This window comes from Idiotropiscis lumnitzeri, chromosome 14 (assembly GCF_059441095.1).
Source record: "Idiotropiscis lumnitzeri isolate Australia: NSW breed Sydney's pygmy pipehorse chromosome 14, RoL_Ilum_1.0, whole genome shotgun sequence".
Lineage (NCBI taxonomy): Eukaryota > Metazoa > Chordata > Actinopteri > Syngnathiformes > Syngnathidae > Idiotropiscis > Idiotropiscis lumnitzeri.
In genome coordinates, this window is record NC_142404.1 from 16,230,804 (window position 1) to 16,244,068 (window position 13,265).

Below are 13,265 nucleotides of genomic sequence, written 5' to 3' on the forward strand. Positions count from 1 at the left end.
AAGATACCAGTAAAAAATCTGTCTCCCGGTGTTTTTGACTGTGGTTGTCCCCAAAAAAAAAAAAAAAAGCAAAGAAGCACAGAGATGTCTACAAGTGTGTTTTGTCTGTGTGTGGCAGGGCCTGAGTAAGAGAACGGGCGTGTCGTCCAGCGTGCTGCAGGCTTTGTGGATCAGCTGCAGTGCCGACGGCCTCTCTGCAGCATTAGCCTCGTTGAGAAACCTCTACACTCCCAATGTGAAGGTGAGACTTGTGGAAAACAAGACTCTTGTGCAGCGAACAAATTTGCAGATTTGACGATTTTCTTCTCTTAATTTGGAACCTCTCGTCTGTTGTTCACTGAAAATGTAGTCTAGTTGCGTTTTTTGTTTTTTCTGATCAAGATGGTAGCTCTTCACATACATCGCTACCCAAGTAGTAGCTCTCAGTTTCAAAAAGGTTGCTGACCCCTGGTTTCTTGACTCAAACAGTTTGTCTAAAGTGCTAGCACGCATATTTGTTTGCCTGTGTGACGTCGGTTTGTACGAACGCATTGATTGCGTTGAATAAGTCAACTACAGTTGTTTATGTAACCCGGGTTTGAAATGGCGTACGTGCGAGACGAGTGGCGTTGATGCTTTATTATCCTCGCTCTCTCTCGTGGCAGCTGTGAGCAATTACAATTGCCTTTGAGGACCAGCGTCAATTTTCCGCTAACTTCTGAACTTGAAGGAGGAAAAGATCAGCCTTTAAAATTGCATTGAATTACACGAGTAAAAATTGATTTAGGTTAGATTATTAATTTAAATTATTAGTTTATTAGTTTAGATTATTAATTATTATTAATGGATGGTTTATAGCTTGGCACAAAATACAATCAATTAATCACCAATCATCCTTAAAGTCAATCTTTAGTGGGGAATATGTAACTTCTCTATTTAGATCTTTTTTTCTCTTTTTTTTTACGTTTGACTTTAAAGTGGGCTGGAAAAACATTCGCCGTTAGCCCCCCACCCCACCCTTCACATCGTCGTAAATGTCGATACACAAAGGTCAAACGTGCACTCCCACTTCATAAAGCATCCGCTTTAAACCGTCAGCGCTGTCGTCGCGGACGCAAAGGGGCCTCGTGACTCCATTGGCCTCGGTGCAAAATGCCATCTGCTGTATTCGTTACACCGTCAAATGAGTCCTGTTAGTTGTGTAGCATGTAAGGTAATCGACCTGTGGACTCTTGTTGCAGGACCTCTGATTTCTTCTCCGTCGAGAAATTTTGTAGCCTGAATGGCAAAAAAATGTGTTTAAAAACACGGTTGCTTCACAAATAAATTCAATATTGGATGCCGGCCACCCAATCTATTCAAGTGTAACGCCATTCATTCCACGCCTTTGGGCCTGTCGGTGCCCTCTTATACGCTTACTGGTAATGAGTAATCCCAAAGAGTTTGTATAACCTCTAACAATAACATTCCCAATCAATTCAGATGCCGCGTGGCTCTCTCTTTTGTTTGTACTGCGAGGAGACATTAGCCTCTTGAAGAAAGCCCATTATCTTTGATTGATGCTTTCTGGCTTGTGGCTAAATAAATTGTCTTCCCCCCCCCCCGCTTGTCACCGGCGTTAGCGCTCCACTTGTTGTCATCGGCAATATACATTTGTGAGTTATTATGCGCGAGTGCGACAACACTCGCAGCTGAACATTTACAAACGTGACCTTGTTCTGTCCTCAGTCAGAGTAAATCTATTCAGATGCAACAAATTAACAATATTTTATATTCTGTCCTCGGAATACTCGTTTGGCCCTGCGCCTTTGTTGTACTATACGTGTATTATTGATTTTTCTCATCCAGGGGAAGGAGGAAAAAAAATAAATCTGCCTTGATGTTTGCTTCAGTGGAATGTCCGCCCTTTACTTTGAGAACACTGTCGAGTTCAAGCTAAGGTAACATTTCGAAAAGATTTGACTTGAATAGAAAAAATGTGAGGTATAAAATCGACTTCTTGGTCAAAAAATACTTTCAAAAGCCACATTTGAAGCTGTTGCTTGTTGTCATGGTGATGGTGTTGATTGAAAAACATGTTGAGATCCGGTCTTTGCATATATCATTGATCGGATCCATTTTCTATAGCGTTTGTCCTCGTTCGGGTTGCGGCTGAGCCGCAGCCTGTCAAAGCTACTCCGGACTCGTGTTTTGGAGTTTTATTACACTTCGAAATGAGGTGCTCAATGTTGCTGACTGTCCGTGTGGCACATCAGGTGAGCCGTCTGCTAATGCTGGGAGGAGCCAACGTCAATTACCGCACGGAGGTGCTGAACAACGCGCCGGTAATCTGCGTCCAGTGTCACCTCGGCCATCTGGAAATCGCCTCGTTGCTGCTGGAGTTCGGCGCCAGCGTGGAGGTGGTGTCGGAAAACGGAATGAACCCCCTGTGCTACTCGGCGGCGGCGGGGCACCTGAGTCTCGTCATGATGCTCTGCAAGCGTGGGGCCAAGGTGAGCTGATGTTCATCTTTTGGGGTTTCAAACGTTCCTTGCCGACTTGTTCAATTAGAGTTGTTGCCTATGAATGAATAACATTTCCGTAAGTAGACATTTTCTTTAAGTACCTTTTTGGGTCTTTGCCTTTTTAAAAATTGCATTCTACTAAATTTTAATAGCGATTTGAATTTCAATATTTGCTCTGACCTACTTCGATCCCATCGCTATCTTCTTTAACCAAGTGACGATGGATATAGACTAAATTGACCCTGTGAGAAGCAATACAGCTAACAATTTTATAATTTTTTTTGCCAGGTCGACCACATAGATAAGAGTGGCCAGTGCGCTCTTGTGCACGCCGCTCTGCGAGGGCATCCAGATATTATCCAGTACCTGCTGGAGATGGAATGGAGCGCCGAAGGGCAGCAGCAGGACTGCGCTTTGAAGAGCCGAGCCCTGCAGCAGGCTTTGATAGGAGCGGCCAGCATGGGACATACGCAGGTCTGTTTAATGCGTGTGCACATCATTCACCCCCAAGTGTACCTGCAGGACATGCGGCTGAAGAATCTTGGATTCTCGTCCTTCTGGCGTGCCTGTTAAAATGCGCTGCCAATCAATGTAGACAATCCCAATAGTCCATTTGAAATGCATACAGGGGGTCCTCAGTTTGCATCCACATTGATTGTTTCATTGAACCACGAACCACATGACATGATTATCACGGTAGAAGTGAATTGGCCTTGGCCACTGTAGCTAGATCATACGCTTACAAAGAGTGGAAATGGGCGAGAATAAAGGAAAGAGTGTGGAGATTTGACGAGATGTCAAGAGTAGCCGTTTATTGGCTGCACTGTGCAATCTGTGACACGGCAAACAGTTGAAGTTTACTGTTAATGAACCACATAACTTAGCCTTACAAAAGTCCACTAGCTTAATGCTAACACCTCGTGGGAAACGGCATAGATGGGCTAACAGGATTAGCATCAGTATCGTAACGGTCATTGACCTTTTCAACTACTATATATATTTGAACTCATAAAAGTAGCTAGCTTCAACAGTTTGTGTTCTGTTCATGTTATTACACTGTTATTACACATTTACAACTCTGTAAAGAGCTCATTTTGTTGTTAAAGAATATATAAAAGCAATATTTTGTGTTAGTGTATTGGTACAGTTTGCCGACATATCTCGGGTTTCGCTTAGTACCCGGAAGAATTTTTGGTCAACAGGTCACATGATACAACATGGCACTTTTGATGAGTGGCATTGCGACGCCATTCACCTGCGTTCATAATCTCAGGAGGCATCGTAGCCCCTCCTGCAAAAGTCAATTTGCCATTTTTACGCCACACAATCCTCTCTTCCCAAATACGGTCTTCCCCCCCAAAAAAACTAACGATTCAATCTGAGAAGACGCCATGTTGTTTTGAGACCAAGGAGGCCAAGGCCTCACAGTGTGGCGTTTTGTTTGTGCCACCACGTTGTTCCCACGGCCCATTATTTTCATTCCAAATGAGCATATCGTCCCGGCGGTTTATTTGATCTCTTATGCTGAAACAGTATGCCATTTATCAAAGTTTCTTCCTGGCAGGTTGTGAGCAGCTTACTGGCAGTGAATAATGAGTACGCCGTGCAAATTGATAGCCACGACACTCTGTGGGGAGAGACAGGTATGTTGTCATCCATCTTTTTTACATCACATGCTTCATTTTATCACAAGCCGGCCTTTTTATCATTCTGGTCCTCTCTTCCGAGCGGAAGGTCTACAAACCAAATGTGTGTGTGTGTGTGGGGTGCGTGTGTGTGTGTGCATTTTTATGGTTCCGCCGCGTTCTTGTGTCGTGTTCTTTCTGGTAAAAGCATTTGCTGTTGTGGTCATGTGGATTTCTACTTAGAGGTTGGTAAACACAGTATTTTCTCTGAGGAATGGTTCTCCAGCACGTCGCTGGATTACTGCTGCGCTGTCTCCTCTTGGTGCTATTTATTTGGAGGCCAACAACACTTTAGACGTTTTCAAACACTCCTCCATCTGTTCCACTAAGATTCTTAGATTTACACGGCTCAGGGGTTTTTGTAGGATGACATACTGGTTGCAAGATAAGGCATCTTTATCATTTGTTGTCTGAAAGATGTTCGACTTTAGCTTTATTTACACGCATTTGGCAGATTGCGCGACATGTTGGAATGGAATTTAGACCCGCGTTTAAGACAGCTGGGTTGGAATAAAGAGATTCTACAAATTAGTACATTAAACGTTGCAGACACATTTTTGTTGTTGCCTTTGCTGTCCATTGACTCAATAAAAAAATAATTAATTTGACCCAACTTGTTTCTTTTTTATTTTTCACAAGACAACACAAATTGGGTTGTTTTGTTCAATTTTTAGGGTGTACCCCGCCTGCTGAAAATAAATAAATAAATAAAAATAAAAACCACATCAGTTTTCATAACAACCTGATAAGTTCATCGATACATTCGGTTATTTTTAGACGGGTGGCCTGAGTGCCTTCCTTGCCGATTTAACACGTCGATTATGCAGCATACTGTCCTCATTTTCAGTGTACACAAAGGAAACGCTCATCAAGATACAGAGCAAAAAAAAAAAAAAAAAAATGTTGAAAAAAAATCCTGGGACATTCTCCCGAAAAGTACAACTGTGTGGGCTTAAGTCAACCTATTAATTTATTCTGGATGTTCAAAAAAAGGTGGGTCATCCTGTCTGGGGTGTCTGTCCGCACCGCGGTTTACTCACGCCATTTCCCCTTCGAAAGGGCCACAGACGTGAGACCTTGTTACTGCGCGGGGACAAAGGAATGCCAAATATTCCTCCTTGGTGGAGCCACTTACAGCCACAGTCTGGCACTTGCGTCTCGGCTCTGTTGGCGAAATCGCATCCGCTGCACCCGAGTGAAATTGCAGGTCTGTGGCAGCACTGAGCTGAGGCAAAGTGACTCTCACGTCCTTGTGATGACCACAATCTCTGATATCGCTATTGCCACCAGGACCTTATTTAGAAACCACCGGGTGCCGATCTGTATTTGTGGGAAATGGGCTGCCGCGGTGCCGTAGCCTAGCGGAGACCGGAACTTCATATTACAGGTTGAAGGTCAGATGAAATGATCCTGTTGCTCCGCTTGTGTTGCTTACACCAGGGAATCTTGCTACTCAGCTGTCTTGGGTCGTTAACTGTAGTTTTTCCTGAAATCTATTTTTTTTTTATTCAAATTCATGCAGATTACAGGGTTGAAATGATGACTAACTCGAATAATCGATTTACAAGAAAAGGTGGCAAAATCTCCCGCTCAAAGCTTCGTTTTGCTCATTTTTCAACATGAAGTAATACTACAAGATTAATCGTCACTAAGCGTCGAAATAAACTGGAAGAAAACAATCTGTGAAAGACAGAAACATTCCAATTTTTGCAATTAACAGCCAGCCAAGTCTACACTCTTATCACTGACGCCCACGTCACTCACCAGACCAGACCCCGCCCCTTTCAAGCCATACACACTCAAAAGTCACAGCAACTACAGTGGAACGTTAAGATGACGACCACTAGTGGACAAAAATAATAACTGCACCTCGTATGCGCATTTTATTGTCCTCATATTTGTATCCGAATACTTTTGCAATCAATACCTGATACTTAAATCTAAAAGTATTCACGAGCTGCACCTTGAATGAGCAAGCGGCAAGAAAAGAAACGCACATTTACCAGCAATCGGAATATTGGGATCCAACAGATTCTCAGTTGAATCTACAGAAAATATCAAATATGGTCGTAATATCATAATGAAACTCCTCTCAGTATGATTCAGTTCCACATTAGTTACCGCAAACACAGTTCCATTAGAATCTCTCTGATTCTGTCTCTGTGTCGTCAAAACTGAACATTATTGCTAAGGCGCAAAAGGGCTCATATTGGATGCTATTCTGGTGTGTATCACCTGTTGAAAATGAAACGGTCCTTTCATCTCCATGCAAATAGGCCCGGCGTGTCTTCTATTGTTGAGCAGAGGGTGATTGGATTGCACATCTGCGCCCGCTTCCTCTTTTAAAGCTTCCTCTTAGGATGCTTCACTGTTATGCAAAAGAGAGATGATTTGCTTCGCGGGCATCGTCTTGCATAGCCGAGAATCGCTTCAAAGAAAACAGACGCAAATATTTCTAATATTGCCTTTGTTTTCTTTCAAGGTGCCCAAAGGATAAGTGTGTTTTCGTTGAAATATGCTCATGTAATTCATTCCGGGGGATGAAAACTTTGTTAGAAACATTGAGGAAATCACGACAATTCCAGCAATTTTCCCCGATTGGAAGCCATTGCCGGAACGGAGTGTTTGCATGATTGAGATTGTCAGTTAATCTTGCAGGTTATTTACCTGTGATGAGTTCAGGCTCTGGTCGCGCAATTTGATGGTAATGAGATTCCGGCCGGAACAAGCAATCACGTTTACGTTCTCGGCTTGTGATTCAGAACCTCCTTGGCAAGAAGGTGCGCTCACTACGATGGGAAAACATGCATTCGCCATTTTGAGTCACACTGTGTGAGAGGTGTTAATTTGACCGTTTAGCGGTTTGGGTTGCAGTGGTGTCAAACCGAAATCTGTTGCTCAGAAAAAACAATTGAGATGAGTTGTCTTCTTCTGTGTTTCATCAAATCGACTTGCAGTATGATCATGTAGTACGCTGCCCCCTGGTGGCCAAGGCACATACACCTGATACTCAATTCCCCCAATTGTGAATTATTTTATTAGTATTAGTTTTGTTATGATAGTGTATGGTTTTCTAAAATACAAGAGTGAGGAGTACCATTTTTCTTTATGTTGTTCTTAATCTCAAAACTGGTAAATCAAAAATCCTCTGTACTGTAGAACAAAACTTAACATGCGTCCTTTTTATTCTTATTGGTAAAGAGTCACAATGAGTAGTGAAAGTCTAATTTGTCTTTGTCTGCATGACAGTATTATACTGATGGTTAAGTTAAACACACCAGAAGGAGCTAAATTCTTTAAATTTAAATGTGTTATTACTGTATAGTTATTTTTAAAATAAATTACCTCATTATACAGTTTCCGTTACGATTTGTTTTGTTGTTAATTTAGTGGATTTTGATACTGCCGATAGTTCAGGATAAAATATGCTCCGCTCTCCAGTTACCACATTTTATATTATTTATCCTGCGTCCATAAAGCAACCAGCTGTATGTGTGTGCGTGCGTGTGCATGTGTGTGTGTGTGTCACAGGGCTTATACTACCCATTTGGTCCTTTCATCTTCTCAAAATACGGCCACACATGGGAACAACTGCTGTTTTAAACAAACCGGGGAGTAACGTTTGAATGATGTCAAATCAGGACACGACTAAAAAGTGCCATAAACACATTTGTGTCATCCATTTTGCAAGTGCGCCTTTGAACTGAAATGAGGCCTGTGAAGTAAAGCGTGCCGTGTCCTGTGTCTGCTCCTCAGCGTTGACAGCAGCCGCCGGCCGAGGCAAGATGGAGGTGTGCGGTTTTCTGCTGGAGCAGGGGGTGACGGTGCAGCAGGTCAACCGGCGGGGGGTGTCTCCGCTATTCTGCGCCGTCAGACAGGGGCACTGGCAGGTGAGACCCACGTCACCTCCGTTTCCACGGCAACCATTGATCCTCACTTCTGTTGCGCTGCGTGACGTTCTTGAAAGCGCCGTGCGCTTAATAAGCTTCTTCACAGCATTGGAGTTTGCAGTCGGCTGCTCCTAACTAGAGTGTTAGTGTCCCTCTTCACGTAGGTTGCATTTGCACTGTGAGTTTCAAGGAACACAATTCAAACGATGTTATGGCAGCCTAAGAAAAAAAAAAAAAAACCACACAAGATTAAACAGTCAAACGTAAATAGAAAATGAGAACGCTGCTATGGGCCACTACTCACAATCACACACTCACGTTGAACTAACTCGCCAACCGGACTTCTGCTCCTGATCTAAATTAGACCACGCCCCTTAACTATAATACTCATTGCTAGAAGACACCACAGTATGTAGAAGCAATTTGTTTCTGTTCCGTCAGCGTCAACACAGCCATGTCAGATATTTGTCACTTGAATTGTACATGCAAGGAGAAATCTGACCCATTTGGACCTGCTGTGTAAATCCAGCCATGCCGTGTTAATCTGGCGTGCTCTCTCCTAGATTGCAGAGCTGCTATTGCAGCACGGAGCGGACATTAATGTCAGCGACAAGCAAGGCAGAACGTTACTGATGGTGGCGGCCTGCGAGGGTCACCTGAGCACCGTTGACTTTCTGCTCTCCAAAGGTGAGCTCCCTGGCGACACTCCCTTCATGATCAAGTTGATCCTTTAAGAAAGAATGGATCAAAAAAAAAGATTCAGATGGAAATTAAATTATTTGCCATTCCCACTTGAATTTAAACATAAAACAAAAAAAATTCCACGTTACATATTTAATCAAATCACATCACTTACAAATGTCTACTAGCTTAATGCTAACACACAATGCAAAACGACATAGACTGGCTAAATAAATTAGCATTCATGCAGTAAGTCTAAGTCTTAAAGCTGCACTCAGCAGGATTTTGAGTTTCTAATCGATACTGCCACCTGTGGCTAAAAATATAATTGCACCCTATTTTCTTGCCATCCATGTGTCATGGTTTTCCTTTTTTTTTTCCATCCTTTGAGAAAATAAATAATTGAAGCAAGAAATCACTACGTCCAAACTGTTTAATTTTACATTAAATTTCAAAATAATTACTTTTTATTTTTAACGTACAGTACAGTGGATAATTGCATTTCCATTTTTTTAACTAGAGACAGATTGGATCGGCAAAGCACCACTCTATTTGTGTCCAGGACCATCCTGATCTTTATAGATCTTGTGTAACGCTTTCAAAGGGAACTAATTGTGAGTATTGTGTGTCTCAAAAGGTGCGTCTCTGACTTCCATGGACAAGGAGGGTCTGACAGGCCTCAGCTGGGCATGTTTAAAAGGACATAAGAACGTCGTGCAGCTTTTGGTGGACAAAGGCGCCGTGATCGACCACACCGATAAAAACGGACGAACTCCGCTGGACCTGGCCGCCTTTTTCGGAGATGCGGAAATCGTACGTGGCCGATTGATACTCCCAAACACACACGACTGGCGTTTTTGAACACACACTGCCGCGGATTAATTAGCCAGCCGCTGTCGTTAACGAGCGCGGCGCTTCCTTTAGGTCCAGTATTTGGTGGAAAGAGGGGCGCTGGTGGAGCACGTGGACTACAGTGGCATGAGGCCTCTGGACCGGGCCATCGGCTGTCGGAACACGTCGGTGGTGGTCACGCTGCTGAAGAAAGGGGCCAAGCTGGGTAGGTTGTTTTAGTTTTTTTAAGCTACTAATATAAGTGTGTGAATGCAATTTTTGGTGTTTTATCATTTTGCTGCTTTTGTTCCAACATTTTTTACATTTATTTTGTAGCTGACTATAATGTGATAAGTTGAGTGGAAGTCATGCAAGATAAGATTGGTTTCCATTCTGACTTAAGTTACTAAATATGGTTCCTCCTAAAAAGGGCCTAATTTATTATGAGGGGGAAAAAAAATCACCTTTAAAAAAAAATACAATCAAAAACAGACACTGCAATCTTGTGCGAGTGTGTGAAACATTTTTGCCAAAATTGTTCCTGAGAAATGTCAACAAAAGTTGCTTCGGTCTTTTGTTTGCGCAGTATCTCACGGCTCTCGCAATAAGCTCACACTAATTTTGTGGAATGCTGCGCAAAAACACTGCATCCATTCACTTGCAGGTCACTCTGTGTGTCCGTGTGTGTGCGTGTGTGTGTGTGTTGCCGTGTCCTCTTTCTTTGCTCCCTCATGTGCTGCTGGGCTAAGTTTAGAATGTGACTTTATCACCTTAACGACATACGGGCGGTATCGGGCGCTACGACTTATCTGCGCCGCGCTCTGCAATGAGCAACTTCTGAACTTTCTCTCAGCATGCTGAAACATTTGCATGGCGGGAAAGTCTTTAAAGCAGCGGTTCTCAAGCTTTTTTTTTTTAACCACCTCAAAGTAGATTTTATTCCTAAAAGGTGTGTTTAATGTTTATGTAAGCCACGGTAAACATTATGCGGTTGGAATATTAAGACTGTGCTTGGATATAGAAAAATGTGGGGAATTTTTTTGTACTCAAATATTGGTCAATTCATTCAGAATCACTTCTTGTTGTCTAAATGCTCGTATAGTGAATTTGAAAGTTAAATACAACTGAAGTGTACCACTAATGTAAAGATGGATCAAAAGTGTTTGTAAAAATGTGTATGGAATTTTTTTTTAAATGTGATTAATGAAGCTATCATATTAACCAATTACTTAATACAATTCATAATTAAACAAATACAAAATATTATCCAATTTTAAGAATTACGTCTAATTGAATGACAGAACTCTTAAATGTAACCGCTGAGGTTTCCCGGATGAAACCATTTCGCCCAGCTCTGCTCTCGCAGTACTCGTCAGACCACACTTTTGAGACTCGCTGCTTTAAGGAGAATTTGGATATCTGCGTGATCTCTCCCTTTTCCCTTCTGCTAACTCTTTCCCAACCCGCTGCCACTAAACTAAGGTCACAGAACGTCTCCTTACGATCGATCAGGTACAATCTTTAGGTAACTTTTTTACCTTTCTGTGACAATTTCCAGTCAAATACAGGAAGCGCCCCAACATGGCTGCGACGCGAGCGACCTAACGTCTTGTCTTGCTTCCTCCTCTTCCGCAGGCAATGCCGCTTGGGCCATGGCCACCTCCAAACCTGATATCCTCATCATCCTGCTTCAGAAGCTCATGGAGGAAGGGAACCTGCTTTACAAGGTGCACTTGGAGAACACGTTGTCTGCTGTGCTGTATTAAAACGTTCCACTAGTCACTGAAACATTAAGAACGCGGGTGGCAAGTACAGAGATCTGTTTTCTAACTTTTGGGACTGAAAGTAAAAGAGCCTTCAAGTACAAGTTCCGGAAAAATCAATGCATAGTCCCAGCACGGACTGATTGAGAGTGATATAAAATCCAGAATTTGAAGGAATGGATGGAGGTGTCCCAGCTGTTTTGTCAAAAGGGGGCCTGATCAATGCTTTGACATTTAACGGCGTCGGCGCAGAAAGGTTAAAGCTGCCAGCCTAATGTGTCTCTTTTATGCTGCTTCCACCACTGCTGGGAAGTCTGAAGCTCAAACATCTCCACGCCAAAGCACTAAAAACAAACATGGTTGACAATCGTAATGAGATAGCGAGCGGTTAGTTTGTGAATAGCTCATTTGAGTAAGCTACTCGGCTCATTTGGCTGTGAGCACACCTGACGACAAATGTGGCCTGTTCATATTCTAAGATACATTTTGCAAAAAAAACAGAAGACGAAATCAGGAGGTCAGGAGGGTGCAAACTTTTGTACTCATTGGGCACATTTGATATTTAAATCGAATAGATGGGTCATTTGAAGATGACGTTAAACAGATTTAAACTGCAGTTTAAATGTGCATGTCAAATATAGAAAGTACTTTAGTTTCATCATTTTATATTTTATTTTTAATACATTAACATTATTTTTAGGGAATTAACTACTTGTTTATTGATATGTAAATGTGTTTATTTTACAAAATTTAACTCTTTTATAGATATAATAAATAAATAAATTTTGATTACCCAATTAAATGGGTCAGATGCTAAATAAATGCAAGTAATGTTACCGGACACTGAAGGCCAATTTTATTTCAGGTTTATAAAAAGAATAAGAAAATAATCCTAAAATAAAAATCATGTGTTCCACGGTAAAATTATCATTATTAACTGCACATATCAGTTTCATATTTTGACTGCTATGAGTATAAAAGAAAATAATAACAAATTTGTGTTATAAAACATTTTTAAAAAAAACACACACTAGCTTGGTCAGCCTTGCAGTTAGCGTTAATAGCCTAACGATAGCTAAAGAAAAAGAATTTTGAAATTAAATAAAATTACCGATGACAGTAGTCAAACCTAAATGTATATCTTTCAAGCTAATGAGCCTCTATGCGATGGAGTCACATGTCTCCAATTCATGTCAGGGTTCATCGAGTTTGCGCATCCCACGCACTTTTCCCCTCCAGAATTTGGAACGCTCCCAGTTTTCTTGAACGTATATCTTCACTCCATCTGGCTCATGCAGTATCTGTTGCTTGTGCACGTGTGGAAATGGACGAGTGGCCAGGGCCTTTTCGCGAGAGCATCCAGCGTTGCGAGTGTTTGGCCCTGAGCCTCCTTCCCCCGTCTCGCTCACCACGTATGTGCCTTCATGTGTCCTCCAGAAAGGCAAGATGAAGGAGGCGGCTCAGAGGTACCAGTACGCTTTGAGGAAGTTTCCCAGGGAGGGCTTCGGAGACGACCTGAAGGCCTTCAAAGACCTGAGGGTCTCTCTTTACCTCAACCTCTCCCGCTGTCGCAGAAAAACCAACGTAAGAGGGAATTTTGTTCTTCTTTAACACTTCAAAGTGTTGTGTGTTTCTTTCTTCTTTTTTTTTTTTTAAAAAGGTTGAATTAACAATGGATGACCTCTTTGTCACAGGACTTTGGGATGGCTGAGAAGTTTGCGACAAAAGCACTGGAGCTGAAACCAAAATCCTACGAAGCCTATTATGCCCGTGCACGAGCTAAAAGGAGCAGCAGGTAAACGATTCAGGATAAATTTGAATCAATTAACAGCCTAGTTCACAAAGTAATTTATTTATTTATTTATTTATTTATTTTTTTAAAACGACACTGTTGACATCTGCTGGCGATTTCACATCCTTACAATCATTCCC

The 13,265-nt window shown here is 42.1% G+C and overlaps 1 protein-coding gene across 4 annotated transcripts in view; it reads left to right on the plus strand.

Annotated features, from left to right (window-relative positions):
• The window catches only part of LOC148323712 (protein TANC1-like), a 74,686-nt gene that overhangs the window by 58,998 nt on the left and 2,423 nt on the right, over positions 1–13,265 (plus strand). For 3 of the 4 annotated variants that reach the window (XM_088314824.1, XM_088314825.1, XM_088314828.1), the window contains 12 exons: positions 119–241; positions 2,235–2,471; positions 2,772–2,957; positions 4,048–4,126; positions 7,925–8,058; positions 8,622–8,745; positions 9,377–9,552; positions 9,664–9,796; positions 11,053–11,082; positions 11,206–11,297; positions 12,771–12,917; positions 13,028–13,128. In XM_088314824.1, coding sequence (XP_088170950.1) covers positions 119–241; positions 2,235–2,471; positions 2,772–2,957; positions 4,048–4,126; positions 7,925–8,058; positions 8,622–8,745; positions 9,377–9,552; positions 9,664–9,796; positions 11,053–11,082; positions 11,206–11,297; positions 12,771–12,917; positions 13,028–13,128 — 1,562 coding nt within the window. The remainder of the gene's footprint in view (positions 1–118; positions 242–2,234; positions 2,472–2,771; positions 2,958–4,047; positions 4,127–7,924; positions 8,059–8,621; positions 8,746–9,376; positions 9,553–9,663; positions 9,797–11,052; positions 11,083–11,205; positions 11,298–12,770; positions 12,918–13,027; positions 13,129–13,265) is intronic. The other variant, XM_088314826.1, reaches the window with a different exon arrangement.